The sequence below is a fragment of the Onychomys torridus genome, chromosome 9 (genome assembly GCF_903995425.1).
Source record: "Onychomys torridus chromosome 9, mOncTor1.1, whole genome shotgun sequence".
Lineage (NCBI taxonomy): Eukaryota > Metazoa > Chordata > Mammalia > Rodentia > Cricetidae > Onychomys > Onychomys torridus.
The window spans coordinates 58,490,566-58,518,548 of record NC_050451.1 but is presented as its reverse complement, the minus strand read 5'-3'; the positions used below and the strand labels follow the sequence as shown (position 1 = coordinate 58,518,548).

The following is a 27,983-nucleotide window of genomic DNA, read 5'->3' as shown; positions in this document are numbered from 1 at the left end:
TAGCCAGTCCTCAAGCTCCTAGCCCATGGCTGTTCCTTCTCTTGTGAGAAACAGGAAGCTGGGACCTTTGGCAGCTCAGCTGCACCCTCTACATTAAATATTTATCTTGGAGCCCAGGTCAGAGCCCTAGAGCCTAAGAAGTTCGATACTGCTGAGGGGGATGGCCAGGATTCCTGGAGTTGGAAGATCTTCAGCTTCGTCATCTCTGGAGAACAAGGAAGACAATGAAAGTGACGTGGCCCTTCTTAGTCCCAAGGACCCTGACAGGTGGGAGAACTTGAAAGAGGAAAATGGGTAGTTCTTTTCCTCCCACAGGGAGGAAAGAGGCTGCTTCCCAGGGATGGATGGACAATTCCAGCTTCAGAGGAGCAGCATACTGCTGTCTGACCTCAGAGAGGGTCTCAGAGCTCCTCCACTCCTTCTGTGGGTCTTGTAACCCACTCGACCCCTCTGCCTTCAGCTTTCTTAAAAAGGCAGGTCTCTAAAGAGACCTCATAGGACATCTGCTTTAGCCCTCCTGAACTGTGCGATACCTGCCTTTGTTAAAATACCTCACCACTGGGGACTGGAGCCCCGTTAGAAGGTTTACATCGTGGAAGCCTGCCAAACTTCTTCCGTAAGACTCGCACCCATGGGAACCCTGGCACGTGCTTCTCTTAAGCTGTTCCTTGGCCTAAGTTTTCCAGGGGATCTTTTTTGAGGGCAGCACAAACAGCTCTTTCCGCGCCACTGGGGAAATGTGAAGGTAATAAGAGGTGAGGGTGCTTGGGGCTGTGATGTGCTTGAAAACGACTAAAACTCAGGAGGCTCAGGCACCAATCAAACTGCAGTTGGTATCACCGACCATACACAACACCTAGCTGAAGTGGATCAGAAACCATTTGTACTGGTTGGTTTGTTGGGGACTTGGGTATCCCAGAAGTGAGTCACGGGCTCGAAGTACTGCAGGGTTTCCATTGTCAGTAAACATTTGCCGCGGCACTTGCCAGCCAAGAGACTGGAGGAGGGGAGGGCCAGAGAGAAGGGCAGCCAGTGGGCGGTGTCCTTGGGATTCGCGTCAGCACAGCAGGAACAGCGGAAAAGCAGGATCAAAACAAATTCGGTGAATGGGAACACCAAGACCCTCCTAACCTCATCCCCGCCCAAGGGACCCCACCCTTATCCTCCAGTCCTGCGGCACGTCCAGGGTGCCGCCGGCTCTCTTAAGACAGTTTCCTTCCCTAAACTTTGCACGTGTGTGAGCATCTCCACGTTTGCCAGTACACGCGTGTCTGTTCGAAAACGTCTGGCCGCGCGCTTAGACGGGCACAAACTCCCTCCAAGTGGGCACTGCCTTCGCTCCGAGGCCACCCTGCCCGTGGGGCTCCCTTATCTCGGTCCCAGCCTGTCTGCCTCCGGGCCTGTCTCCTGCCTCTCCCGGGCTGAGGGCTGCGTATCTAACGCTGGCTCCACCCGGCCTCTGGCACTATCACTCCTGCCCTCTGTCCTGGCTCTGCACAACAGCTCGATTCCCACACCCTGGAAATGTCGCTGGAAACTCTGAGTGGCCCCCACCAGCCCGCCCGCCCCCTTCCGACGCCAGCTTTGCGGTGGGGGCTCGGGAAGGCATCTGGGAAACCCAGCAGGCTCCCTTGGGACCCTCGGTGGCCCCTCCCGGCGCCGCCTCCTGGCCGGCCCGGCCCCTTGGGCAAGGGGCCACAGCGTCCCCGTGGCGCGCCTGCCGGACAGAGGGCACTCGCGGGAGGGAGGGAGGGAGGGAGGGAGTAGCCGGCCCCACCACTCCACCGCAGCACAGTCCGGGCTCACAGTCCAGATCCGAGCCCCAAACTCCTCCCGCCTCACTACTCTCAGGGTCCTGCCTCCCAGCGCTCCCCCTCGGCCTCCCTCTTCCTCAGTTGGGCGCCCAGCCTGGCCCGGCGTCCTGACGGGTCACGAGGGCCGCGACCGCCCGCACTTGTCCCTGCCCTCTTGCCCCGAGGGCTCTCCGCGGCTGCGCCAGGCAGGAGCCGGCTGGGATGCTCCTGCCCTCCTGGGCGGCCCCAAGCCCCCCCGACCTGCTCACCCGGGGAAGGTAGGTGCGGGAACGCAAAGGGGCAGGAAGGAGGCAAGACACAGCTTGGGATGGACAGGAGAGAAGGCGTAGGGCTCCGCCCCCGGGGTCCCAAGCTCTGAGGTTGTATGAAGTCCCAATACCCGCAATCCAGAAAAGGTGAACTTGAAAATCCTGACCTTGTCTGTGGGGAGCTGTAGTTTGGAAAGACCTGGAAAAGCAGAGGACAAAGTCCCCACCATCCCAGGGCCTCACTCTGAGGTGGGAAGGAGTCTACCAAACCTAGAAGTACTTCATTCTTCCAGCCCTTTGGAGAGGGCTGCTTGGGTGCAGGGGCCGCCGGAATTCTGGGAAGTCACCAGAGGTGTCCGCACACCTGTTCTATGCTAGATAGATACCAGTTCTCCAGGAGGCCTCTGTCTTCCTTAGGGTCTGCCTAATGTCTCCAGGCAGGCCCACTGCGGGGGGGGGGGGGGGGGGGAAACCGGGACCATCTTCCGGCCCCATCCTACCCCTGTGTATTCTCAGGCGTGCTTTTACATGGAGCTGAGTGGGAGAGGAGCAGACCGAGGTGTCCCAGGGTCTACAAAGCCTGAAAACAGGTGGTGATGGGGGTTTGAACCCTCTTCCCTGAGAGGACACTGGGTGGGACGCTAACGTTAGGGAAGGAAGAAGTCCTGTCAGCTGATGGGTGCAACTGCTGATGCTCGGGGCATCTTGGCCTCAAGCCATCAGCCAAGCAGGGCAGTGTAGATAGCTCTTCAATCCTGCCTTGCCTCACTTTCCCTTGGAGGAAGGCTAAACAACCTGAACTGGGGTGTGTTTGCACGTTTGGCTTTTGGTAAGAGCTCTAATTGGATCCAGCTGGTGGGCTGCGCCTCCTCCAGACTCAACCTCCCCTCCCTACAAACTCCGGGGTTGGCTGGGTCCCCAATAGGCTGCTCAGATGCCAGAAGAAACCCCCACAGATGCAGACCAGAGACCCCTAGCCTCCTTTGTATCCTTGCCAATGCCTGAGCAGGAACTGAGTATGGACGACAAGGAAGCACAGTCCACTGTGGTACGGCTTCATCCCCTCGGTCCCCCACAACTCTCATGCCGTTCATATGACTGCTTGCTGCACACACTCCTGCTGACATTCTTTTCATCTTAACTCTCATGCTGCTCACATGATCCACCCTGCTCCCCACCCCACCCCCCAAGTCATAGTCATGGCGCTGAATATATTCTGCCCCGCACAGGACACCTCCTGAGGTATCTGGTGTCCTTGCTTGGAACCGCCACAAACTCCACAGGCACATACAAGCCTGATTTGGCCTAGTCCAAAAGGTGGTGTAAGTTTATCCCACTGGGGCCCCATCCAGCCATGAAGACGAAGAGGCACAGATTCTGTACCCCAGCTCTCTGGGCACCAAAGCTCTTGTGTGCCCTTGAACCATGACCTCTTTGTCCTCTTGTACCCATCTCTGGGTCCTCCCTTTGCTCGCCTCCATCTTCCAGGTGCTCTGTGCTCCCTTTTGCTGACCCTTGAGTGAGGCAGAGCAATCTACTGGCTTGCCAGGCATGGTGCTTTCAGCCGGGGAGGATGGCTACGGGAGTGTGTGTGTGTGTGTGTGTGTGTGTGTGTGTGTGTGTGTGTGTGTGCAAGAGAGCAGCTTCCAGATCTCAGCACCACTCCCAGGGCAGGAGCAGGTCCTCCTGTGTGGTCATCTGTGGCCTGGCTTTCTATCCACCCAACACTGGCCCTGGGAGTTCTGGAGCTGTGATCTGCACAGGAGGCCAGCAGGTAGCCCCGCATTCCCTTGATCCCAGGAGTGGCTGCCCTGCCTGGCAATGCTCCCCAGGCTCTCCTTGGCCCTGCTAGGGATGAGGACATTGCTGGTCAGCAGATAGGTGGCCTTGATATTGGCTGCCCTTGTGCCTGTGGGCAAGCAGATGCTACTCAGGGCGTGAAGGGGGCAGAAGAATAGAAACGAAGTCCTGTGTGCCTGGGTCCTCTCGGCCACCAGCCCCAGTTCCCTGGTGCCTTCCCTCTAGGGGAGCTGGCTATCCTGGCACAGAGAGCTCCAGAGGGGTGGTCAACAGGCTGCAGGCCTGCTCCTTGCCAGCCTCCCTATCCTCCTCCTTGCCTGGCTTCCCCTCCCCCACTCCCACCCAGCGCTCTTGCCCTAGGCCTAACAAGCAGTCCATTGTGTCTCTGGGAGTCCGCACTGGCAGCCTGCAGGCGGGTGCCCAAAGCTGCCTGTTTCCTGGGCCCTTGAGCTCCCACCCAGCTGGCCATAATCCCCTCCCACAACCTACCTTCCTCCCCCACCCGTGGGTTGAGTCAAGAGGGCCCAGGCAGTCCAGCTCAGCAAGGCTTTCTCTTCCTTCCTCCTTCCCTACAGAATACACACGAAGGAGCAGCTGGCACATCCTGCGTCCTCCAAACTTGACCCAAGCATGCAAGGCCTCCCTGCTGGGCCCAGCCTGGACGATTTCATTCCTGGCCACCTCCGAGCCCATATAGGCCCATCCTCCCGGGGGACCAGGGTGAGTGAACAGCAAGGAAAAGGGTACCCTGGTGGGCCAGCAGTTGATGGGGGACACTAGCAGGCCAGGTGAGGGAGCAGGGGACAGAGAGGGGAAGGAAGAAAGAGCCAGAGAGCCTCCAGGGCTTCCCCAGGAGGCCAGACTGTGGCTGTGTCCCAGCTTGCCATCCCTTCCCACTCCAGGGGAACCTCTGGGCCCTAAGCTTGCCGCTCCTGGCCCCTCTCCACAGGTGCCCGTGATCCGGAATGGTGGTTCCAACACCCTTAATTTCCAGTTCCATGACCCTGCACCCAGGACTGTGTGCAATGGCTATGCTCCACCCAGGAGAGATGGTTCCCAGCATCCAGGTGGGTCTGCTCTAGGAACATTGTGCAGGGGATGGGGTAAATACCCCATGCCAGATGGAAAATAGATCTTTCAAGGCCATGAGAAAGTCCCCCAGGGAACTGTGAATTCAGCTTAGGGTGCTCTGGGTGATCATGCTTATCCTGAGAAAGGAACCTTGAAGAGAGAACAGGCTGACACAGCCCTTCCCTCCCTCTTGACAAGGGAAGGACGTGTACAGGGAGCCATGGCCTTAGGGGTCAAGGGAACTGTAACAGGGCCAGTGATTCAAATGGGAGCGTGAGATGTGCTAGCCTAAGAATGAACAGGGACTGCCCACTTCCCCACCCCAGACACTCAGGACTCTCATGCAACCCAAAAGGACACACGGGGGATGCAGCTTTTGAGCCTGCCATCTTGGCACTAAGGTCTCTAAGCTGCTGGGAACTCCTCAGTACAACCAGTCCTGAGAGAGATGGCATCCTTTATTGAGCGTTCATGCCCCTGAGTCACATCTCTGAGACTGGATCCCCACTGGGAAGATGCCCGTAATCGACTGGGACCTTGCTTGGATGCAGATGGATTAGATGAGGTGAGGCTTGTGAAATGTCTGTACAATGTTGCCCTGCTTAAGTGTTCAATAATCACTTGTTAAATGGCCGAAGTCCTTTGCACAGTGTGCACATCTGCATCCAAGCAAGGTCCCAGTCGATTATGGGCATCTTCCCAGTGGGGATCCAGTCTCAGAGATGCTCGCTCGGAGTAGATGAGGTTGCATTGAGACCCACACCCTTGACCATCTGGCCTTGAAGCACTTATGCCATTAGGCGAAAGTACTTAAAAATGAAATGTTCTGGGGAGGCGGGGAGTTGGGGACACAGAATACATGCCTCGGGAATGAGTTTCTGACTCTCTGAGGGTCATTGTCCATATGTGCTGGGTACAGGGACACAGACTAGAAGTCACCCCATCTTTGCTGAAATCACTCTCTCCTTTTCCACAAGTAGAAACTGAGGTACCAGGAGGATGACTGATGGGCCTAAACTTAAGCAGCCGGCAGTTGGCAGAGCCGGAGTCAGACTTTAGGGCTGAGTTCCGTCCAATCCCATCCCCCACCAACCCGCCTGCAGCCCAGAATCATTGTCTTGCCACACCCTAGGTGGGATGTCCCCAGCATTTATTGCAAGTGAAGATTCCCATCCCTCCTTTTGCAAACTCTTAGGACAGTCCTAGGAAAACATAATTGGGTGGGGATAGATACAGATTGCCCCAAACAAAATCCTTTTAAAATTCACTAAAAGTGGAAGCGTGGGGCGCTGCTGGGGATGGGGAGCTTTGTGGAGTCCACATCACACAGCCAGAAAAGGAGGGGTTGAAACTGAACTCACAGGGATCGATGTCCTGAGGAGACAACCAAGGTCAGGTGGGGACCCCTGCCTTTCAGCTAATGGCCCTACACACCTCTCACAGACCCAGCATGGTATCAGACCTGGCCAGGCCCTGGGAGCCGGCCCTCTGCGAGCCCGAAGCCACCTGCCTCCCAGCATGCCCAGAACTGGTCAGCCACATGGAGCAAGGACAGCAAGAGACGGGACAAGCGCTGGGTGAAGTACGAGGGAATCGGGCCCGTGGATGAGAGCGGCATGCCCATTGCCCCCCGATCTGTGAGTCCAGGGCTGGGGGTCACAGAGAGGGGGCCCAGAGACCCTCCTAAGTTCTCCGTCTATGACTATAACAGGGGTGACATGAAGGCGATACCCACACCTTGTGTGTCTGAGTCCAGCGTTACATGGTACAGATCTCAGCACTGGCAAGCTACCACTGTAAGGGCTGAGCCTAGCAGGGATGCCTCTTAGTTTTACATCCCAGTGGCCTGGCGTAGCACCCACAGGACAGCTGCCCACTGACTGGCTGAGTGAGTGGGTCCTGAGCGATTGCCCCTCATGCTGTGGCAGGCAGGGAAGGATCCTGTATTCCACCAGGACTCCTGGGGGCCTGATCTTCCATTACCTTCTTGAGGCCAGCCATATTTTCTCAGTCACATACTCAGGAATGCTTTGTAAGGTCCAGATGTGGTGGCTTAGGTGAAATACCCTCTCTCCCTACAGTTGTTTCCTCATGTAGAAAGGATCGTTGTAGAAGTGTTGGGAATGTAGAAACAAGGCTGAGGAGATAGTTCAGCCAGTACAATGCTTGTCACACAAGCTTGAGGACCTGAACTCTAGTCCCTGGAACAACAACAAAATTAATATTAAATTATTTAAAATTTAAATATTTTATTACTTATAATAATATTTATTATTATTATTAAAATAATTTAAGATTAAATTATTTTAAATTAAATTTTTTATCAAAATTAAAAATTTTTAAATTAAAGTAAATTACAAAAAAAATTTTTAAAGGTGGGCATGGTAATACATGCTTATAATCCCAGCACTGGGAAGGGGAGACAGGAGGATGTCTGGGGCTCACTGGCTAGCTAACCACTTTAGCATACTTGGTGAGTTCCAGGCCATTGAGAGAGACTGTCTCAAAAATCCAAGTGGACAAGCTGGTCATAGTGGTGCACATCTTTAATCCCAGCACATGAGAGGCAGAGGTGGGCAAATCTCTGAGTTCAAGGCCAGCCTGGTCTACAGAGTGAGTTCCAGCCAGGGCTACACAGAGATCTTGTCTCAAAAACAAAATAAACAAGTGTATAGTGCCTGAGAAATAATACCTGAGGTTGACCTCTGGCCTCCACATGCAATTCACACACATACAACCACACCTACACCCACACAAACATGTACTCATGTGCGTGCACTGTGCACGCACACACAGATATGTAAAAGCATAAAGAATAAAAATGTAAATCATGCCGGGTGGTGGTGGTGCACGCCTGTAATCTCAGCACTCGGGAGGCAGAGGCAGGCGGATCTCAGTGAGTTCGAGGCCAGCCTGCTCTACAGAGCTAATCCAGGACAGGCTCCAAAGCTACAGAAACCCTGTCTCGAAAAAAACAAAAACCAAAAACCAAAAACCAAAAAAATAAAAATAAAAAAAAAAAATTAACCATTCTGCCTCACAAAGGAGAGTCATCATCCTATACACTGAGGAGAGTTCTTCCATATACCTCATGCCACATGAAGCTGCCACAGAAGGCGCTGGAGAGAAAGCCCTGTAGGTGAAATGCTTACCACGAAGCTCTATTAAAGCTAGGTGCTAATATATGTCTACAGTCCCAAAGCTGGGGGTGGAGGCGACCAGAAGATCCCAGTGGCTTCCTGGCTAGCCAGGCTAGCAGAAACAATGAACTCCAAGTTCAGTGAGAGACCCTGTCTCAAAAAGTAAGGAGTGGTGCCGCCTTTAATCCCAGCTCTCAGGAGACAGAGGCAGGAGGATCTCTGTGAGCTGAAGGCCAGCCTGGTCTACAGAGTGAGTCTAGGCCAGCCAAAGGCTACCTAATGAAATATTGTCTCAAAAATAAAATAAAATAAAAATAAGGGGAGATGGCTGAAGAGATGGCTCAGGGGTTAAGAACACTTGCTCTTGCAGAGAACATGGGTTTGATTCCCAGTACCCACATGGTATAGTTCACGACTGGCCATAACTCCGGTTACGGGGAATCCAACACTCTCTTCTGACCTCTGAGGAGGCAAGTAAAAGACTCATACATTTAAAAAAAAACAAACAAAACAAACAAACAAACAAAAACCTTTAAAAAAATAAATGAATAAAAATAAATTAGGTAGAGAGCTAGTGAAATGGATAAAGTGGATAAAGGCATTTGCCATCATTCCTGACAACCTATACTTGATTCCTAGACTCGGATAATAGCAGGAGAGAATCTATTCCTATAAATTGTCCTCTGGTCTCCACATGTGGGTGTGGCATGTGCAGATCCCACTCCCAGTAATAAATGAAAGAAATATAAAAAAAAAAATATGAGGGAAAGCAATAGACCTCAGCCTCTTCCACATCCGTATGCACAGGGGTATCTACTCACATGCGTGTGTACACACACACACACACACACACACACACACACACACACATACACACAGGCACATGCACACCACCACCAGAGACATTCTCCAGACCCCAGCCATCTATATGGATTTCGAGGTGCCCAGAGAAAGGTCTTATTGGGAAGTTCTCATGGCTTGTCCTTGGGAAGGATGGGTGACCAGGGAGGCCTGAGAATGGTGGGTGAGCAGGGAGGCCTGATTTTGATTTTCTGATCTTAGAGTGTTGACAGCCCCAGAGACTGGTATCGGAGAATGTTCCAGCAAATTCACCGGAAAATGCCAGGTTAGACACCCTCCCAGAACCTAATGGAGTTCCAACAGTATGGAATTTGTGGGAGGAATAGAAAGAAGGGTTTCTTTGCTTATGAGATTCTTCTGAATTATGAGATGCTTCTCTCTCCAAGCTCTAAGGTGAGTAGTCCTGAAATATCCACACATACACCCCCTAAATAAGTTGCTGCCTGTAACCCCAGCAATCAAGGAGGCAAAGGCAGGGGGATCACAGATTTGAGGCCAGCTTAGGCTACAAAAATCTAAAAAAGAAATGGGGCAGGGGGAGAAGAGGGAGAGGGAGGTAGTTTCTGTTTCACCAATGCCTGAGGCCAACAGTGGCCTCCAGAGCATCCTTGGGTGGACAATAACTAGCTAAAGTCTCCTGATGTCCTCTGGGGGCTTCCTGAGATCCCTCTGAGTGTCTGATTAGGCTGCAGTGACAGTGCGGTGGTCCTTCCTCCACATGAAACACTGGTGTCTTCTGAAAGTCTGAATGCAGCCAGCCCTGAGCTGCATATGAGCTCTCCACAGGCTCTCTGTGCACTGGGTCAATCCTTGCCTGTCTCTCAGGACTTACTGAACACTGTTCTAGGAAGAGGCACAATAAGCAGACAGTGGAAAGGGCTAAAATAAAAAGAAAGAAGGCTGGGGAGCAGCCAGTGCAGCTCGGCTGAGACCTCACCCAGGACAGGCAGGGAAGAGGCCCTTGAGCTAAGCCCAGAAAGGGTAGAGAGGAATGTGGCAGCAGAGGATGCTCCAAAGACCCAGAGGGAAAAGCACATCTGGCCCGTTCCTGGACTGGAGTGACAGGGAACTTGGGTAGGAGACACCATTAGAGGTGACAGGATCAGGTCTTGTAAGGCTTGGAGTATCCCTAGGAGGACTTTGGCTTTTACCAGACAAGAAACCTGGAACCCGTGGGCAGTTCCGAGCAGCAGAGTGACTGTTCTGATGATGGGGGTTGGAAGGATCTCCGTTCCAGGGCCCACTGCCAGACACAGAAGAGAGGGTGGGAACCAGGGGACCGGTTCCCCTGATTGGCAAGACTGGGAGGAGAAAGGCCATCATGGAAACAGCTATGGTCCAGTCTACACCTAGCAGGGACGCAGACCAGGGTAGTGGGCAGTGGGATGGGGTGGGAAATCCAGGGAATTCCAGGCGGAGTCTTGGAATTTGCAGATGACTGGACAGGGCTTGAAAGGACAGCCTCAAGAGTGAATGTAAACCTGAGCACATTGAAGGATGAAGCTGCTGTTTGGCTTCCTTCTTATTTTTTCAGACAGGGTCTTGTGTATTCCAGGCTGGCCTTGGGCTCGCGATGTAGCTGAGGCTTGCCTATGCTTGTGTGTGTGTGTGTGTGTGTGTGTGTGTTAAGAAAAAGGAAAGACTGCAGAGGGAGCAGGTTTAAGAGACATCTGAAGCTTGGTGTGGTGGCACATGGCTTTAGTCCCATCACTCAGGAGACAGAGGCAGGAGGATCTCTGTGAGTTCGAAGATAGCCTGGTCTATACAGTGAGTTCCAGGACAGCCAGAACTACACAATGAGTCCTTGTCTCAGAAAACAAAAAATTGAGGCTTTTTGTTTTCGAGGCATGTCACACTTAAGTGGAGTAGGCAGAGGAATGTCCAAGGGTAGTTCAAGGGCAAGGTCTGAGCTGCACATGGAAATACCCCGGACTCTCAAGAGAGATGGTGAGATCCACTTCTCAGGGCAATTCTAATCTATAGTCTTAGCTTAGCTATAAACTAGAATTGTGGAACTAGATCCCACCATTCTTATTCTTTAGTATCCAAAGGGGATTGGTTCCCCAACCCCTCCAGATGTTGAGACCCCTGCAAGAACAAGCCCTTTGTATAAAGTGCCATATCCAAAGCTATGGATATAGGAGTCTATGGTGGCTCACTCAGCAAGCTGAGGCAGAAAGACTGTCATGAGGTGTAGGTCAACCTAGGCGATGCTATGAGGTCCTATCTCAAAGAAAAACTAAAAATGGGCTGGCAAGATGACGCAGTGCGTAAAGGCTTCCACGCCTGACAGTCCTCGAAACCCACAGAGTAGAAGGAGAGAACCGACCCTGACCCTCTGACCCTCTGACCCTCACACACATGCTGTGGCATGCATGTGTCCACACATACACATGCAAATCTTTCTAAGAAAAACAAACAAACAAAACTCTGAAGGGGCTGGAGAGATAGTTCATTGGTTAAGTGGCTGGTCTCCTAAAAGACCCGGGGTTCAATTCCTAGAACTTACATGGCAGCTCACAACTCTGTAACTCCACTTCGAGGGGGATCTGGTACCCTCTTTTGGTCCCCATGGGGGAACCAGACACACAGGTGGTTCACAGATATACATACAAATATAAAGTAAATAAAAAACAATAAAATGTAGGTGTAAGTATTCATATTTGCATCTATCTGCATATATCCTCTCATTGACCTTGAAATACCTCCAGATTACTTATATGTGATACAAAGTAAATGCTGTTGCATCTGTAGCTATACATACACTATACTGTGTTGTTTAGGGGACAATGACAAGAAATAAGTCCATGTGCACGTGCCACACAGATGTGGTTATATTTTCAAAGTGGGCCTGGTTGAATCCATGGAAACAATGTGTTTGAAAAGCTTTAAGACTAGCCAAGATCACATAGGGAGATGAAGAGATAGCCTTAAGACTGAGCCCCCTAGGCATGTGGGTTCTGAAAGGCCTCAGAGAAGAGAGGAAAGCAACCTAGAGCCTGGAGGTGCTTCCAGAGACGGAGAAGGAGAGACCAACAGTCTCCTGCAGTCACATGAGGAAAGGAGTTCCAGAAGGAAGAGCTGTGATAAATGTTAGATGGCTTTGGAGCGGATCATAAGACTGGGTACCATGGAGGTCCTGAGCCCTTGGTCAGAGTGCTTGAGTCAGGGGTGGTAGCAGCATGCCTGCTGGGAAGGAGGAATGAGGACTGGAGATGTGGTGATGGTCGCTATGAGGAAACTCGGACACCCCAGCAGCAGAGGGAGGTGAAGGCAGGCTCCTGAGAAAGGTATTTGGGTTTTAGAACCGCTTACCCGACACCGCCCTCACCCCAACCCCCTGAAAGTCCTGAACACTGGGAGGTGTGGTTCTGGGCGGAGAAGTAAGTAAGAAGGAGGTGCAGGTGGGGAAGGGAAATAGGAAGCACAGCTTCCACAAGCTGGCATGGCCAGGACAAGCCTCCAGAGGTCAGGAGAGGGTGTGTGTGGGAATAAATCAGGAGGGTGTGGGTACCGCCCATTTGGCTCTCCCAGGCTCAAAGTCTGCCAGAAGCAGGCATTTCAAGCCCTCCCAAAGGCTGCCCTCCTAATTCCTTCCCTCCCTCGGGACATTCTTCAGGCCCTGACTCAGCCCTCACTGTCTGCTCCAGGCAGAAGGGAGTCTGGGAGCAGATAGGCAGGTTCCTGGAGGGCCCTGTCCTTACTCTGTGTCCCATTGGTGACCCAGTCCTTTCCATTCTCCAGACCTGCAGCTGGACTGGACCTTGGAAGACCCACCCAAAGGTGAGAGATATGAGTTCACTGGTCTGGGTCTGGGTCTGGTGACTTGTGGCCTGGGCTTGAGGGCTTCCCAGGTGGTGTGGTTCCACACAAGAAGATTTTAAAGGCCACTTTTGGGAACACTAAATCCCCTGGTAGGAGGTGACTAAGACTTCCTTCACTGCCCAGAAAGTCTTTTATTTATTTATTTATTTATTTATTTATTTATTTATTTATTTATTTATTTTGCCATCTGCTGACCAGACTTCCCTGGGCCTCTCTTTTTGTATCTGTGGAATGGGTATACTACCTGCCCCAAACTGTTTTGAAGAGTTTGTATCATAAAGCTCTTTGTACAAAGCCCATGTACTAACCAGGAGCCCCTCTCTGTCCCTGTGAGCCAGTAACCCAGGTGTTAGGATGGAGGTGGGTACCACAGCCTTAAAGAGTCGCCCAACCCTAGTCCTTGTCTGTCTTCTTTCACCTCTAGGGGTGTCCTCACGTGCCTCTTCTGCAGACCCAAGGCATCTAGGGCCCCAGCAAAGACCTGCCTCCAGGCCTGGCACAGCAGTGACTTCTAACGGGTGAGCTGTGGGCAAGCAACGTAGAGACTAGTGTCCTCTTGTGGCCAAAGCTGGCACAATGTGGAACAGACAAGGAAAGGTCTGTTTCTCCATTGATTCTCCAGGGGCTCAGAGGGTTTCTGCTCCTATTGTGCATCAGGAACCAGACCCTCATAGAACCAGAGACCATGAGTGATGTGTGTGTGTGTGTCCAGGACACTGGGCATGGAAGCAGTTAAGAGCAGCTTGGTCATGTGGCCTCCCACTTTAAAACCTGAAAGAAACTCCGATAACATAGGTGAACCCAGGTTTCCACCAGATTGTGGCTGAGAGGAGCCCTCCAGAGAGGGAAAGGAAGAAATTCCTTCCCCTGGACTGAGTGCTCAGGCGCTGCAGGAACTCTGCTCTCTGGTTAAGTACACTAGGCGTGTGTGCCTTTACAGGGTAGAATTCAGTTCACTGGCATAGCCAGCCCTGACCTGTGGTCTTTGTCATCAGTGAAGTGGTGAGAGGAGGTCCTTATTGGACCCAGAGTTGAGGTCCAAGTCAGCCAACTGCCGCTAGCCATTTGACCTTGAGCCTCATGTCTCCATCTTGAAGTGTGAATGGTGGGGGAGAGTGTGAGGGCTGAGTGAGCCAGGGCATGCACCTTGCATTGTGGTTGGCATAGAGCAGGTCTGCAAACATCCTAACACACAGGTTCCCGTATGATGAGCGCTTCCTTCTCCTGCAAACAGCACATTCCATTCTTGTGATCACCTTTTTATTATCAAAATGAGAACAGAGTCATAATTATAGGCAATGAATCCTCACCCTGTGGTCAGACATGCCATCATTTGATAAGCTCTACTCACTTGTTCCATGGGTAACTTTCAGACTAAAACTAGAGGCTGGGACAGGAAAGCCAGCCAGGAAAGAAACCCCAGAGGAGAGCAGAGGCGGCAAGACATTTCAGTGACTGAGGTGGCCACATAGGTTTTATTGCTAAATCTAGGCTCCATAACTTGAGTCCCAGAGACCCAAAATAATTGCCCAGAGATGCCCACAGGTTTTGTGTATAGTCTTACATCCTGGGCTATGGTTTGTAGGTGGACTTCTCTGGCCTGCCAGTAAATTCCCAAATAACCACACAGAGACTTATTAATTACAAATGCTTGGCCAATACCTCAGGCTTGTTACTAACTAGCTCTTACATTTTAAATTAATCCATATTTCTTATCTACGCTCTGCTATGTGGTGGTACCTTTTTCAACACAGCCAAGTTCATTTTGTTTCTCTCCATGTTTCCTCTCTACTACTGAGATTCCTCCCTTCTTCTTCCCAGCATTCTCTCTGCCCCCCAAATCCTGCCTAGCCATTGGCCAATCAGCTTTTTATTAACAATGAGAGCAACACATCTTCACAGTGTATGATTCCATAGCAATGATTTATAATACCACTTGGCTATGGAAAGCCAGCTGTACTGGTACACAACACACCAAACACAAATACCAGATACTTTTGCCAAGGCTACAAGAGAGGTCCTGGCCACCCACGAAGCGATGTTTGTATAGGCCTTCTGCTGGGCACCTAGCACCCCCTCCTGCATGTCACTCCTGTTTTACTGGTGTTGAGCTCAAGGCTCCATACGGCTTGTAATAGCTCCTAGGTTACATAGATACTAGGTGATGGGGCTGGAGGTAAACCTGAAATTCACACACTGCCTGCTCTATGACACTAATTCCACAGTAAGGGGGCCAGGTTGATTCCTTCTGTGGGAATGGAGACAGTGGTAGAGGAGAGGGCTACAGCCCCTTCTCCTTTGGTTAAATTCTTCACCTATGCCTTAGTTTTCTAGAAGGAAGCTGAAGTGGTATTTTCTCTTTCTTCAGAAGACACTGGAACCACTCTGAAGAGACATCTAGAAACACCTTTAACTATAATTTCAGACCATCCTCTTCGGGGCTCCAACCCCCAAATCAGGTAGACCACCCTGCTCACAAACACCATCCCCGGCTGCATGCTCTCCAGCCATACCCATCTGCTGACATTGAAGCAGATAATTCCCTGATTTGGACTTGCATACTAAGGAAGGGACCAGTGGGCATATCAGGGGAAGACAAGGTCTGCCTTTAGACTGTAGACCCAACCCTAGTTAATGTCCCTTCACTCAAGCCGATGGCCACTCACATCCATGCAGGTGCCCAGACGTCGAGAGAAAGTGGAGAATGTCTGGACAGAAGACTCTTGGAACCAGTTTCTGCAAGAAATAGAAACTGGGCATAAGGTGAGAGTATTGGCAAGATCCTCTAGGGCTGGACACACCCCTCAGCAGGAGCCTGTCCCAAGTGAGTTCATCCTCTTTGATGTACCCTTTGCACCCTGCAGCCCAAGAAACCACTAGTGGATGACCCTGTTGAGAAACCTGCACAGCCCATTGAGGTGAGTGCTGCTGGATGGGATGAGGGAAAGTCACCAGGGTCAGCAGTAAACAAGGATGACTCTTGGTATTGTGGTCTTAGCTGTGGACCCAGGCCATGGCCCCAAGACTCTAACTGGGCCCCGGTCCTGTACATTTTCATCACTATCTCTAGCACCAAGGACAGTGCCTTTATGCAGTAGATGATTAGTAAACACACACAGAATCATATATATATATAATAAGAGCAGAAAGAGACTAGTCAGTGTGAACTGGAGTTATCAAAGGTACTCATGAAATGGAGCTGAGTTTGGCCAGGCAGAGAGACAGCCCCTCCAGGAAAAAGTAAGAAGAGATTGGGGGAATGTGTACCTGAGTGTATACACACACACACACACACACACACACACACGCACGCACGCGCGTGTGTGTGTGTGTGTGTGTGTGTGTGTGTGTGTGTGTGTGTGTAATGAGCAGTGTGATGATGGGTGGGTGCAGTGAAGCCAGGCCATGGAAGGCCATAGAGGCCAATAGAAAGGAATTTGGCAAGCCTTCAGATTCCTAAACAAAACATAACCACCCCCTACACACACACACACACACACACACACACACACACACACACACACACACACCCACTACCACCAACACCACTCCGTTCCCTCAAAATTAAAAAGGCCAGGAAAGACTAAGGCACTCTTGACATCCTGGAGTCCTGAGTTGGGGGCTGGTGACTGAGAGGACGTGACACCTTCCCTACCCTTGAAGCATGCCTGTAGGCATGGAAACCTCTCTTGGTTTCCTCCCTCCAGGCCTGCCCAGACCAGCCTCTCACTTCTGACCTCTGACCAGCCTCCAACACAGTGCCCTTCCCAAAAGAATCTTATCCCCCAGGTCCTGCTAGAGAGAGAACTGGCCAAGCTGAGCGCAGAGCTGGACAAGGACCTGCGGGCCATTGAGACCCGCCTGCCCTCCCCTAAGGTACCAGCCTCCAGAGGGCTTCAAGAGGAAAGGCTTTAGCCATAGCAGCAGGGCACTGAGGGAGCAAGCAGACCTAGAAACTGGCGACCTTGGGCGGACTTCAGCCTCGTCCGATCGTCCAAACACTGGGCGTCGACTTTCTAAGTGACCCCTAAGAACCCTTCCCGGCCAACTCCGGTTCAGTCCATACCCCTCCCCGCCGGGTCCCACCCCTGATTGCAGCCCCAGGGACCCCCAGACCCGACCCGGCCCCGGCTTCCCTGGCCAGCCTCCTTCCTCCGCGCCTCCTCCCTGCACCAAGGCTCGCGGCCGCCTCTAGGACCCCGCGTCCCGCCCCTCCCCGGCCTCCTTCCCTCCGGAGCCGCGAACTTTTCCGGAGGAGGTGGCGGCACTGGCCTCAGCTGCCCTGGCCCCGGGGTCCCAAGCTCTGATCGCGTCCGGTGTCCCCCCGCGCAGAACTCGCAGGCGCCACGACGGTCCCCTGAGCAGCCCGCCCCAGAGCAGCGGCCCTCGGCCCGGTGAGTGGCAGAATCGCCGCCGGAGGGAGCAGAGGGTCTGTTCCCAGCGGAGGGGACGTGGCGCGGGCCGGCGAGGGGGCGATGGCCCTGCCCACGATGGGGGACGGGCGAGCCTCAGAGGAGGAGCCTGAAGATCGGAAAAGTGGCCCAGGGGCGTCCCAACCGCAGCTCTGTAGGGGCTTGTCCACTCCTGCCCCAAGCCGTGGACACCGGTGGCGGTGGCGGTGGCGGTGGTGGCGGCGACGGGGAGTGGGACCTGAGCCCCAACACTTCCCGCGTTCCCTCGGGCGGCCTCCTCCTCTCCTAACCCAAGGCCTCACCCTTCCCGGCCCTCTCCTGCACGGGAAGTAGGGCATCCTGTTGAGAGTCCCGGACCTGGGAAGACGCCTTAGGAGGCAGGGGCCAGGACTGGGGGTAGTGGGAGGTAGGTCCTGGGAGGTCAGTAAGGTATGAGGACTAGCCCTGAGGGATGTGAAGTTCCAGGCAGGTGACTCACTGCCTCTGTCCCTGCAGCCCGGCCTCAGCCTGGAGGCCCAGCTCCCCGCATGCACCTTACTTCGGTTCTTCCCGACCCCTGAGCCCCCACAGAATGGCAGATGGAGGAGGAAGCCCCTTCCTGGGACGTAGAGATTTTGTCTACCCTTCCTCAGCCCGAGGTAAGACAAATCCTGTTGTTGTTGGCACTGAATGGCCATCTACGTGCGCTGCGCTGCGGTAGAGAATGGCCATCTCACAGCTATGTGGTGCCCCAGGAAAGGGAGGGTGGGGGCCAGGAAGGTCACAGAGCCCTTGCTTCCCTGTGCCTGACCTGGGTGGGGGGAGGGGGGAGCATAACCCATCCCAACCCGATCCCCCTAGACGTGACCTCCTCAAGCTGAGGTGGTGCTTCTCCACAGAGCCTAGTGCCTCTGAAAGGGGCAGCAGCCCTGCGCCGAGGAAGGAGGAGAAGAAGGTAAGAGAGTCCCCAGGGTCAGGGGTCAGGGGCTGTCTGTGCAGGACCCTGTCTGGCTGAGGTAGCCCGCTCTGCCCTGACCTCTCCCCTTTCCCAGAGGAAGGCTGCCCGGCTCAAGTTTGACTTCCAGGCCCAGTCCCCCAAGTAAGTGGCCTTCTCTGCCCTTCCCCTCCCAGCCTGGGTAGTCTGCACTGTGAGGGTAGGGAAGGGTAGGGCTTTAGTGGGCCGAAGGCTGGAGGGGGCGGTGGCGTGCAGGGCAGCGTCTGAAGAAGGAAGGCTCAGGTAGCCAGTACACAGCTCTCACCTGCAGGGAGCTGACTCTGCAGAAGGGTGACATTGTCTACATCCACAAAGAAGTGGACAAGAACTGGCTGGAGGGAGAGCATCATGGCCGCCTGGGCATCTTTCCAGCTAATTATGTGGAGGTGAGTGGGAGAGATGAGCAAGCAGGCTGGGAGGCTCCAAGGGTTGGGAGAGACTTAGATGATGGACCCCAGGTTTCTTGGAAAACTCTGAGGGGTCCGGGCTGTCTCTCTGGAGTGTCTTTGGCCTGCCCATCGCCTGGTCCAGGATTCAGTCTGTCTCCCAGCTCTGGGGAAGATGTAGAGTCCCTTACCCAGAAGCCACCATCCTATTAGTGCCCCAGGTTTTAACAATCAGAGCCCATCTTTCTATCCTGATCTCAACTAACCAGAGTGTGTGACAGTTCCCCTGTAAATATGTCACTTCCTTCCGGGGTATGTGACCTGTTTGTTGCTGCCCCCGGGAGTGATAATGATCTCACTTTATAGCCGGAGAATCTGTTAAGTAGAGAATCATAGTCTAAATGCAGGCCAAGACCTATAGGTTGTTTCTATTTAGTACCTGTGTCCGAAGTTGTATCAAACTAAGCCTCGGGCATAAAGTTGTCCATAATATCCCCTTATATTTTAAAAATATTTATTCTTGCACTCAGGAGGCAGAGGCAGGTGGGTCTCTGAGTTTGAGGCCAGTCTGGTCTGCAGAGTGAGTTCCAGCCAGGGCTGCACAGAGAAACCCTGTCTCGAAAAATAAAACAAGAACAAAGAAACAAAAGAAGTTATTCTTGTATGCGTGTGAATGCGCTTGTATGTGAAAGCACAAACCTGCTGTGGCACACATCTGGAGGTCAGGGGTCAAACCTGATGTGTCAGTTCTCACCTCCCACCCTGAAGCTGGGTCTCCTGATTGCTCAGCCTCTGGCTTTTACATGGGTTCTGGGGAATCTACACTCAGGTCGCTAGGCTTCTGCTCACGCTCCCTGAGCCTTCTCCCTGGCCCCGTGCTCTCTTTAGCCTTACTAATGTCCACAATCATTGACCTCTCACCCTGGGATTGTGTCTTTTTTATTCTGGCTGCAGATCGATTTCCTCAGTCTCTCCAAATAGCTTACTTTTGATTTGATCAATTTTTCTCTATTATTTTTGTTTTCAATGTCATCTTTATTCTTTCATTTGTGTGTGTGTGTGTGTGTGTGTGTGTGTGTGTGTGTGTGTCAGAGTGAAAAGTTTCACCTGTCTTCTTTCTTCTCTTTTCCTTTGATGAGAGTTGCACAGCAGCCCAGGCTGGCCTGGAACTCCCTAGGTAGCCCAGGCTGGCCTCCAATTCATGATGAGCCTCCAGATTCATGCTAGTGATTGATAATAATAGTATTTTATACTATGAATTTCCATTGAAACACTGTTTTAGCTGCATTCCACGAATTGTAATTTTTTTTTTTTTTTTTTTTTTGGTTTGGTTTCCTTTGAGCCAGGATCTTATTATGGTATGGAACTCACTGTGTAGACCAGGCTGGTCTTGAACTCACAGAGATCTGCCTGCCTCTGCCTCCCAAGTATTTGGGATCAAAGATGTGTGCCACCAGGCCTGACCAAATAGTGGTGGTTATTATTATTATTATTATTTGTTGTTGTTTAACTTACTGTTTTTTCATTTCCTTTCTGATTTCTCTTTGATACCTGGGTAGACTTGTAATTCAGGCTGTCACTTTCACAGGCTTGACAGAGTCTACCCACCCATCCATTAATCTCTCTGTTTTCACTAAAGTTTTACTAAGTATATATAGACATCTAGTTCATCGGTCATCTACAGCTCAGTGTGAAATGGTCGATTAGCTTATTGACTTTTTGTTTTGTTTTGTTTTGTTTTTCAAGACAGTTTCTCTGTGTAGTTTTGGAGCCTGTCCTGGATCTTGCTCTGTAGAGCAGGCTGGCCTCGAACTCACAGAGATCCGCCTGCCTCTGCCTCCAAGTGCTAGGATTAGAGGCATGCACCACCACCCCTGGGCCTAGCCTATTAATTTTTATGAATAGGTCAACCAAGAAAACATGAGGATTCAGAGCTCTGGTGGGTCCAAAGGGGAGGAGGGACTAAGACACTTGAACCAAGGGCCACTTGGCACTCAGCAGTAGTAAGAGATGCAACAAATTGAGCCAGGCTTAGTAGCACATCCCTTTAATCCTAGCACTTGGGAGGCAGAAGCAAGTGGAACTCTGTGAGTTTGACACCATCCTGGTCTATATAGTTAGCTCAAGAACAGCCAGCGCTATATAGTGAGACCCTGTCTTGAGAAAACAAAACAAATAACAATAATAATAAATAAATATGCCAGGCGGTGGTGGTGTACGCCTTTAATCCCAGCACTCGGGAGGCAGAGCCAGGTGGATCTCTGTGAGTTCGAGGCCAGCCTGGTCTACAGAGCGAGATCCAGGACAGGCACCAAAACTACACAGAGAGACCCTGTTTTGTAAATAAATAAGTAAAAAAATAAATACACGACTAAACAAAGTTTGGGTTTTAGAGCAAGTTACTCTGCAGCTCAGAACTCTTTGAGATCCTAGGGAGTTAGACAGTTTCCCTGGTCAGCAGCAGACAGGGAGAAGGGCCATGACTAGGTAATAATTGTGGTCAATTTCCAAGATGGGCAGCTTCTTCCTCATCCTCCTGACTTGAGGCAAAAGCCTGGCAGCTTCAAACAAAGGCCCCATAAGCTCTTGTGTCCCACCAGCCCCCCCCCCCCCCCACTGATGGACTGGCTCAACAAGTCGGTGCCTGATTAGGAAGTGTGCTATATAACAATTGTGGGGCCAGTCACCCATCCTTTCTTGTAACAGACCAACCCTGAATCGGGAGGAAGAGCCTTCCGAGGCTTTAAAAACCCAACCCTCAGAAGAGACTGGATTTTCCAGCTTCCAGAGTCCCCCTGTGCAGAGGGTCTTTTTCTCTGTGTGCGGCTGCATGTGTGGGTGTCCTCACCCCCAATTCTCACCCCACTGCTGATTCTGTCTGTGTGCTTGAGAGTTCCCTGCTGCCGCCTGTTGCCCTCAAGATGTTTCCTGCCTTTTAATTCTTTAACAGGGCAGAGAAAATGAATCTGACCAAGACCCCTAGACTGCGCGTCTTAGTCACTGTTCCCTTGTTGGGAAGAGACACCACAACCAAGGCAACTTTTATGAAAGAAAGCACTGGGGTCTTGCTTACAATTTTAGAGTCTTAGTTCACTATCGTCATGGCAGGGAGCATGGTGGTGTATAAGGTGCTGGAGCAGCAGTGGAGAACTACATCCTGAACCACGGGCAGAGAGAGGGAGGGAGAGGAGAGAGAGGGAGGGAGAGGAGAGAGAGGGAGGGAGAGAGAGAGGGAGAGAGAGAAAGGAGAGGGAGAGAGAGGAGAGAGAGAGGAGAGAGAGGGAGGGAGAGGAGAGAGAGGGAGGGAGAGGAGAGAGAGGGAGAGGAGAGAGAGGGAGAGAGAGAAAGGAGAGGGAGAGAGAGGAGAGAAAGAGAAAATCACTGGGCCTGGCTTGGGCTTTTGAAACCTCAAAGCCCACCCCTGGTGGCACACTTCCCCCAGCAAGGCCACACCATCTAATCCTTCTAATCTTTTCAAATGGAGCCTCTCCCTGGTGGCTGTGGGGGCCGTTCTTACTCAAGACCACCACACTGTATCACCTCCATTTGCTTCCGTGGCCCCGCTTAAGGCGGCGTTGGACTGGCTTCTGTCTTTGCCCCCGTCATGTATACCCGGTTAATATTTGTTCTCAACTCTTCTCCTGACCTCCCGGCAGGTGCTGCCTGCGGATGAGATCCCCAAGCCCATCAAGCCGCCCACATACCAGGTGCTGGAGTACGGAGACGCTGTGGCCCAGTATACCTTCAAGGGAGAACTGGAGGTGGAGCTGTCCTTCCGAAAGGTGAGGGCAGGGGGACGTGATACAGTGGACACGGGAAAACAGGTGATCCTGCAGAAAGAAATACACTTTTTTTTTTCCAAGACAGGGTTTCTCTGTGTAGTCCTGGCTGTCATGGACTCAGAGAGCTCTGTCTGCCTCTGCCTCCTGAGTAAAAAGATTAAAAGTGTGCACCACCACCGAACATTTTTTAAAATGTCAACTCTACCTAGAATTTTGGGTTTTCTAATCTCTTGAATAGTTTATTTTTGTTTTGTTTTTTTGTTTTTTTGTTTTTCCAGACAGAGTTTTATAATTTTGGAGCCTGTGCTGGAACTCACTCTGTAGACCAGGCCGGCCTTGAACTCACAGAGATCCGCCTGCCTCTGCCTCCCAAGTGCTGGGATTAAAGGTGTGTGCCACCACTGCCTACCCTTCATTTTACTTTTAATTTTGAGACAGGTCTTGCTAAATTGCCCAGGCTGGCCTTGAACTCACTCTATAGCTCAGGTTGGCCTTGAACTTACTCTATAGCCCGGGCTAGTCTTGAACTCACTCTTTAGCCTAGGCAGGCCTTGAACTTTTTTTTTCTCTCTGTATGAGTGGTTTGCCTGCATGTGCGTGTGTATCATGTGTGCAATGCCCATGCAGGCTAGAAGCAAGCACCACATCCCCTGAAACCAGAGTAACAGATGGCTGTGAGCCACTATGTGGGTGCTGGGAATGGAATTCCAGTCCTCTGCAAGAACATCAGATACTCTTAACCACTGAGCAAATCTCTAGCCGCAAGGCCTTGAGCTTTTGATATTCTTGCCTTCCCAGTAGCTGGGATTGTAGGCCTGTGCCATGGCTTAGCCAATTTATTCCTTTTTGTTTGTTTGTTTTTGTTTTTGTTTTTGTTTTTGTTTTGTTTCTCTGTGTAGTTTTGGTGCCTGTCCTGGATCTCTCTCTGTAGCTCAGGCTGGCCTCAAACTCACAGAGATCCGCCTGGCTCTGCCTCCCGAGTGCTGGGATTAAAGGCGTGCGCCACCACTGCCGCCTGGTTTATTCTGTTTTTGAAAAAAAAAAAAAAATGTTACAGGCAGTGTCTCACTCTGTTATCCAGGCTGGCCTACCAGGCTAGCATGGAACTCACTGTAGTCCTCCTGCCTCAGCTGCCCAAATACGAGGATTCCATCGTGTGTTTTTATTAACTGCAGGCTGGCTGGCCATAAGGATCATAATCTACATTTTTAAAGGAATAGAAAGAAATTTTGTGTAAAGGACACTGTGTCAAACACCAGGCCCTTTTGTGGCACGTACATTTGTGTTTGTGGCTCCTGGGATGTCACTGACATGTATGTTTTGTGCTAGGTTCTGGTGAAGAAAGTGAGGTTTCTGTGAGATGAGGAACTGACCTTCCTTTGGTTGAATTTGGGGGCAAAGCCTACAGATGTTCCTCCAAGAAAAGCTGGCCCCAGAGGCAGCTGGGGATGGAGGTGGGCGCGGTGGCTGGGCAGGAGAGGACTGGGCAGTGAGGGTGGGAACATACTCCTGAGAGTCGCCTGCTGAGAGGGTGGCAGATTTACTCCAACCTCCAAGCACACGTGGTCCTGAGAATGCCTTCTGCCCTGGGAGGGGTCACAGGACGTGTGAGTCAGGGGCACGACTGAGTGGTGGTGGCATGCTAAGATCTGTCCAGTGCCGCTTCTAAGGCCACCCTGGATTTTGTGTCTCATAGCAACAACAATGGTAGGTTACCCCACTTAATACATGAGGAACCAAGCTCAGAGGGTCAGAGCAGCCTGCCCAAGGCCACAGAGCTGGGACTTGGCTTTGGGGGTGTGCACCTAGGTAATTAGCCACAGTCCCACTATGACTGGGTGTAGGGATTGATATCGTTATGAGCCTGCCAGGGGTAGGACCTGATCAAAACCCAGCCCTGCCTGCTATGGGCAGAGTTTCATCTCCCATTTGTTCCTGACTCCTCCATCTTTAGCTGTGTGCCCTTGGATAACCTGCTGATCCTTTCTGGGACTAATTCCCTCAAGCATGTAAAGTGTTAGGTCTGAATGAGATGACCCAGGTAAGCCACCCTCAGGTGTGTGATGCCCAAGAAACCCCTGCTGATACAAACTTCCTCTCTAACCCCCAGGGGGAACGCATCTGCCTGATCCGCAAGGTGAATGAACATTGGTACGAGGGACGTATCACCGGCACAGGACGCCAAGGCATCTTCCCGGCCAGCTACGTGCAGATAAACCGGGAGCCCCGGGTCCGAATCTGCGATGATAGCCCCCAGCTCCCTACATCACCTCACCTGACAGCCACTGCTCATGTCGCCTGTCACCCCGGCTCCCCCTCAGTACAAGTGGACCCCACTGACTGGGGAGGCCGGACCTCCCCTCGCCGCTCTGGCTTCCCCTTCCCCATCACCCTCCAGGAGTCCAGACCCCAAACCCAGGTGAGGTGGCCTGCTTCTCACACTGCCTTCCGATCCTCTCACTGGTTCACACTAGTAACCCTTCCTGGACAGCCTCGGGACGAAGAAGCGAGGGGCTGGGCAGAGCCTAGCACGGCCCCATCTTGATTTGGTCCTAATCCTCTTGAGGTGGTTCCTGATCTCTGGTCCTCCATCTCAGAGAGGCATGGGCAGGGCCTAGCTCTGTGTGGACCAACTAGGGCGACGGGCTAGACCTCCTGAGCCTCCAAGATGCCACTTTTCAGTGCACGTCTTTGCTAAGTAGTGCTAGGGATCAGGACTCTGGTGCTTGCTTGCTGTGTGGCCCACAAGCAAGTGGTTTAATCTACTCTCTGGGTTTGAGTCACCCTGTGTAGAAAAGCTAACCGTTCCCACTGGAGGAGACTGATGGGTAGGTCTGAGCAAAGATGTTTACCAGCCCTTCACCGTGCCCTTGGCCCTGGGTTCACACGTTCACACCACGCCTCTCTGAGCAGGTACAGCTGCTCCTGGCTCCTCCTTGGGCCTGTTTGGTCCTGCTGGGGCTCAGGAGTCCAGCCACTCACTCAGCCTGGGGCCTGGGCCCACAGCCAAGTCCCTCTGAAGTGAGCTAGTCAGAGCCCACCCTCCTGGGCCTGAGGGTTTAATGAGGAGCAGGAAAACTGCTTGTCAGGGTCCGTGGGACTCCAAACTATCCCTTCTCCCTCACACCTCCTCTGTGTGACCCTCCTTTCTTCCCATGAACCCCCAGAGTCTCAGCACTCCTGGAGCAGCCCTGTCCCATCCACGAGGCACCAGCCGTCCCGTAGATCTGGGGACCTCCTCCCCAAGCACCACAGCCATACACTGGACTCCGTGAGTACCAGCCGAGGATGCCTGCTCTGGGTGCCAGCTGCCGACAGGCGATAGTAACCCCAGGTCCTACCCCCCCTCCACCTATAGGTTGGGGAAACTCCTAAGTAGAGCTCGACTTTTGGCGCTTAGGTGATGGGGAGAGGGGACCCGGAGTGATCACTCTTGGGAGAACTGTCAGCAGGTCTGGGAAGGAGCCCAAGGCCTCTGGCTGCCATTTCCCACAGGTACCGAGCTATGTACCAGTACAGGCCCCAGAATGAGGATGAGCTGGAACTTCGAGAGGGGGACCGAGTGGATGTCATGCAGCAATGTGATGATGGCTGGTTTGTGGGTATGTGGCCTGTGGAGGGAAGGGCAGGCCATAAAGAGGGATCTCAGGGTCTCCCTGGAGACTTGAGCAGCGGTGCTGAATCGGTTAAGATTCATAGCCAACACCCCTACCTACCTGCTGTCCCAAAGAGAGGCAAGGCCCGGGGAAACTGTCTCAGCATGTGCTCAGTGATAGAGTCACATTTGGGACAGGCTTCCTGACTTCCAGAGCCCTGCTCCTTCACTCTGTACATACCACCGGCTTCCTCAAGCAGGGTCTTCTACCCCGCCCCCACCCGCTCCCACAACCAGGGAGACGATAGACTATCTCAGTCCTTCACTACTGGCCCAAGACATTACACGTCAAGGCCTAAGACCCAAAGCCTCACGTTGCTCTTGTCTGGTGCCGAGTGACCCACCCACTAGACTCCCCAATTCTGATAGGATTCTTGGTGGCTTATCCGACCACAGAGGTTAGCGGTCCTTGCCCCTCCTTCCACTCGTACACATCTGCTTTTGAATTTCTTTTATACCATGCATGAAGTTTTGTGGACTTGTATAAACAAGGGAGGAAAGCACCCTTTCTATAGCAGAAGCCATAATGCTGTAGGGAATGACTTGGACCTGTGCTGTCTGGTATAATAGTATCCAGTAGCCACGCATGGCCACTTATGTATCCATTAGTTAAAAAGAAAGAAAATGAAAGGCCTGTCGTCGTCGTCCTAGCACATTTCAAGTACATTCCCCCCTCACCCCAGGACACATGTGTCTCCAGGGGTCTTAGCAAGCCAAGAAGCCTGGCATACCATCCCAGCTCTACCCCTAGGCAGCCCAGTGCCCATCTCTGAAATAAAGGTGTTCTACTATGGGTTTCGCCCCATAGACGGTCTGTGATTCATCTTCCCAATTCTTGGTTTTCTCAAAGAAGTGTGGACTTAGTGCGGGTGTGCCAAGTTGTCTTCGCCGGTTGCTTCACGGTTGCAGCTTTGCGTATCTAAGCTTGAGCCGCTAGGGGGCAGGAATGAGCAGAGGAGATCAAGTCCTTTCCCTGACAACCTGATTCCACTTGCAGTTCCAGGCACTGTCAGCGGAGGGCGCGCCCTAGCCCGCGGTAACCTGCCTTTCCTTTTTCAGGTGTTTCCCGGAGAACTCAGAAATTTGGGACATTCCCTGGAAATTATGTAGCCCCGGTGTGAGTGGTCTCCATGGCAATTTGGAGCCAACGAGGATGGGGTGGGGAGCAGTAGCACTATGGGAGGGAGAGAGGCCCCCCACATCCTCCTTCCCCCAGGACCTGTGCTCCCAGCATCTGCAGAGACCCCAGCAACCTTCCCTCCAAGCCCCCTGGAAGTCCCCTGGACTGATTCCCACCCGTGAACCACAGGCATTCCTTTGACAGCTCCCCCTCACCACCCCTCAAAATACAGACGTCTGCTCTGATGTGGAGACTGTCTCCAGGCCTTATTGAGACCAGACCCCCAGGCCCCCATCCCCCCAGCGTTTCCCCTAATGGGGACTGGCTCTCATTCACCCCCATGGGGTTCCTCTAATAAGGACCAGCCTCCCACCCTGGTAGAGACCAAAGGACTCCTGCCATTTCTCACCAGCTTGCTTGCCACCATGTCACTTCTGGCCTCCAGATGGGCCTCAGGCAAGGTGGGGAACACCTTGTCAGCCTTCAAGGCCCAGTGAGAGACCTTGCCTCAAGTCTTCCTCTTCCCAGAGGCTACTGATCCCCTGAGGACCTCCACATATACTCTGAGCCCTCCGACTAAGGCCCACAGCTGCCCTAACCTATCGATCAGAAGACAGATTTACAGGGAGACATGCTTGCTGCCCTAATCCCCAGGTCTTCCCAGTATCTAGGTCCCCTCTGGAAGAGAATGTACAATAAAAATGGATACCAGGGACATACACGTCTGCATCATTTTCCTTTGGGTGGGTGTAGCAGGGTGGGGAGAACTGTGTCCATTTAGGATTGTGGGATTTCTTTTTCTTTTTCTTTTCTTTTTGGGTTTTCGAGACAGGGTCTCTCTGTGTAGCTTTGCGCCTTTCCTGGAACTCACTTGGTAGCCCAGGCTGGGCTCGAAC

The 27,983-nt window shown here is 52.4% G+C and overlaps 1 protein-coding gene across 6 annotated transcripts; it reads left to right on the top strand.

Moving 5' to 3' along the window:
• The first annotated feature begins 122 nt into the window (after positions 1-122).
• On the top strand, positions 123-27,804 carry Sorbs3 (sorbin and SH3 domain containing 3). Of its 6 annotated transcripts, none has more exons than XM_036199063.1 (21): positions 123-267; positions 4,438-4,582; positions 4,812-4,929; positions 6,377-6,570; positions 9,136-9,199; positions 12,679-12,717; positions 13,184-13,277; positions 15,128-15,218; positions 15,436-15,522; positions 15,624-15,677; positions 16,549-16,635; positions 17,092-17,153; positions 17,667-17,809; positions 18,050-18,105; positions 18,203-18,249; positions 18,416-18,530; positions 22,187-22,312; positions 24,423-24,731; positions 25,480-25,583; positions 25,808-25,914; positions 27,027-27,804. In XM_036199063.1, exons 1-21 carry the CDS (start codon positions 161-163, stop codon positions 27,086-27,088), a joined length of 2,211 nt encoding a protein of 736 aa, XP_036054956.1. In that variant the 5' UTR covers positions 123-160; the 3' UTR covers positions 27,089-27,804. The 6 variants fall into 6 exon arrangements, with proteins under 6 accessions (XP_036054956.1, XP_036054955.1, XP_036054959.1 ...); XM_036199062.1 differs by having other exon boundaries at positions 146-267; positions 16,534-16,635; XM_036199066.1 differs by lacking the exon at positions 123-267 and adding an exon at positions 1,772-2,071.
• Positions 27,805-27,983: the final 179 nt, after the last annotated feature.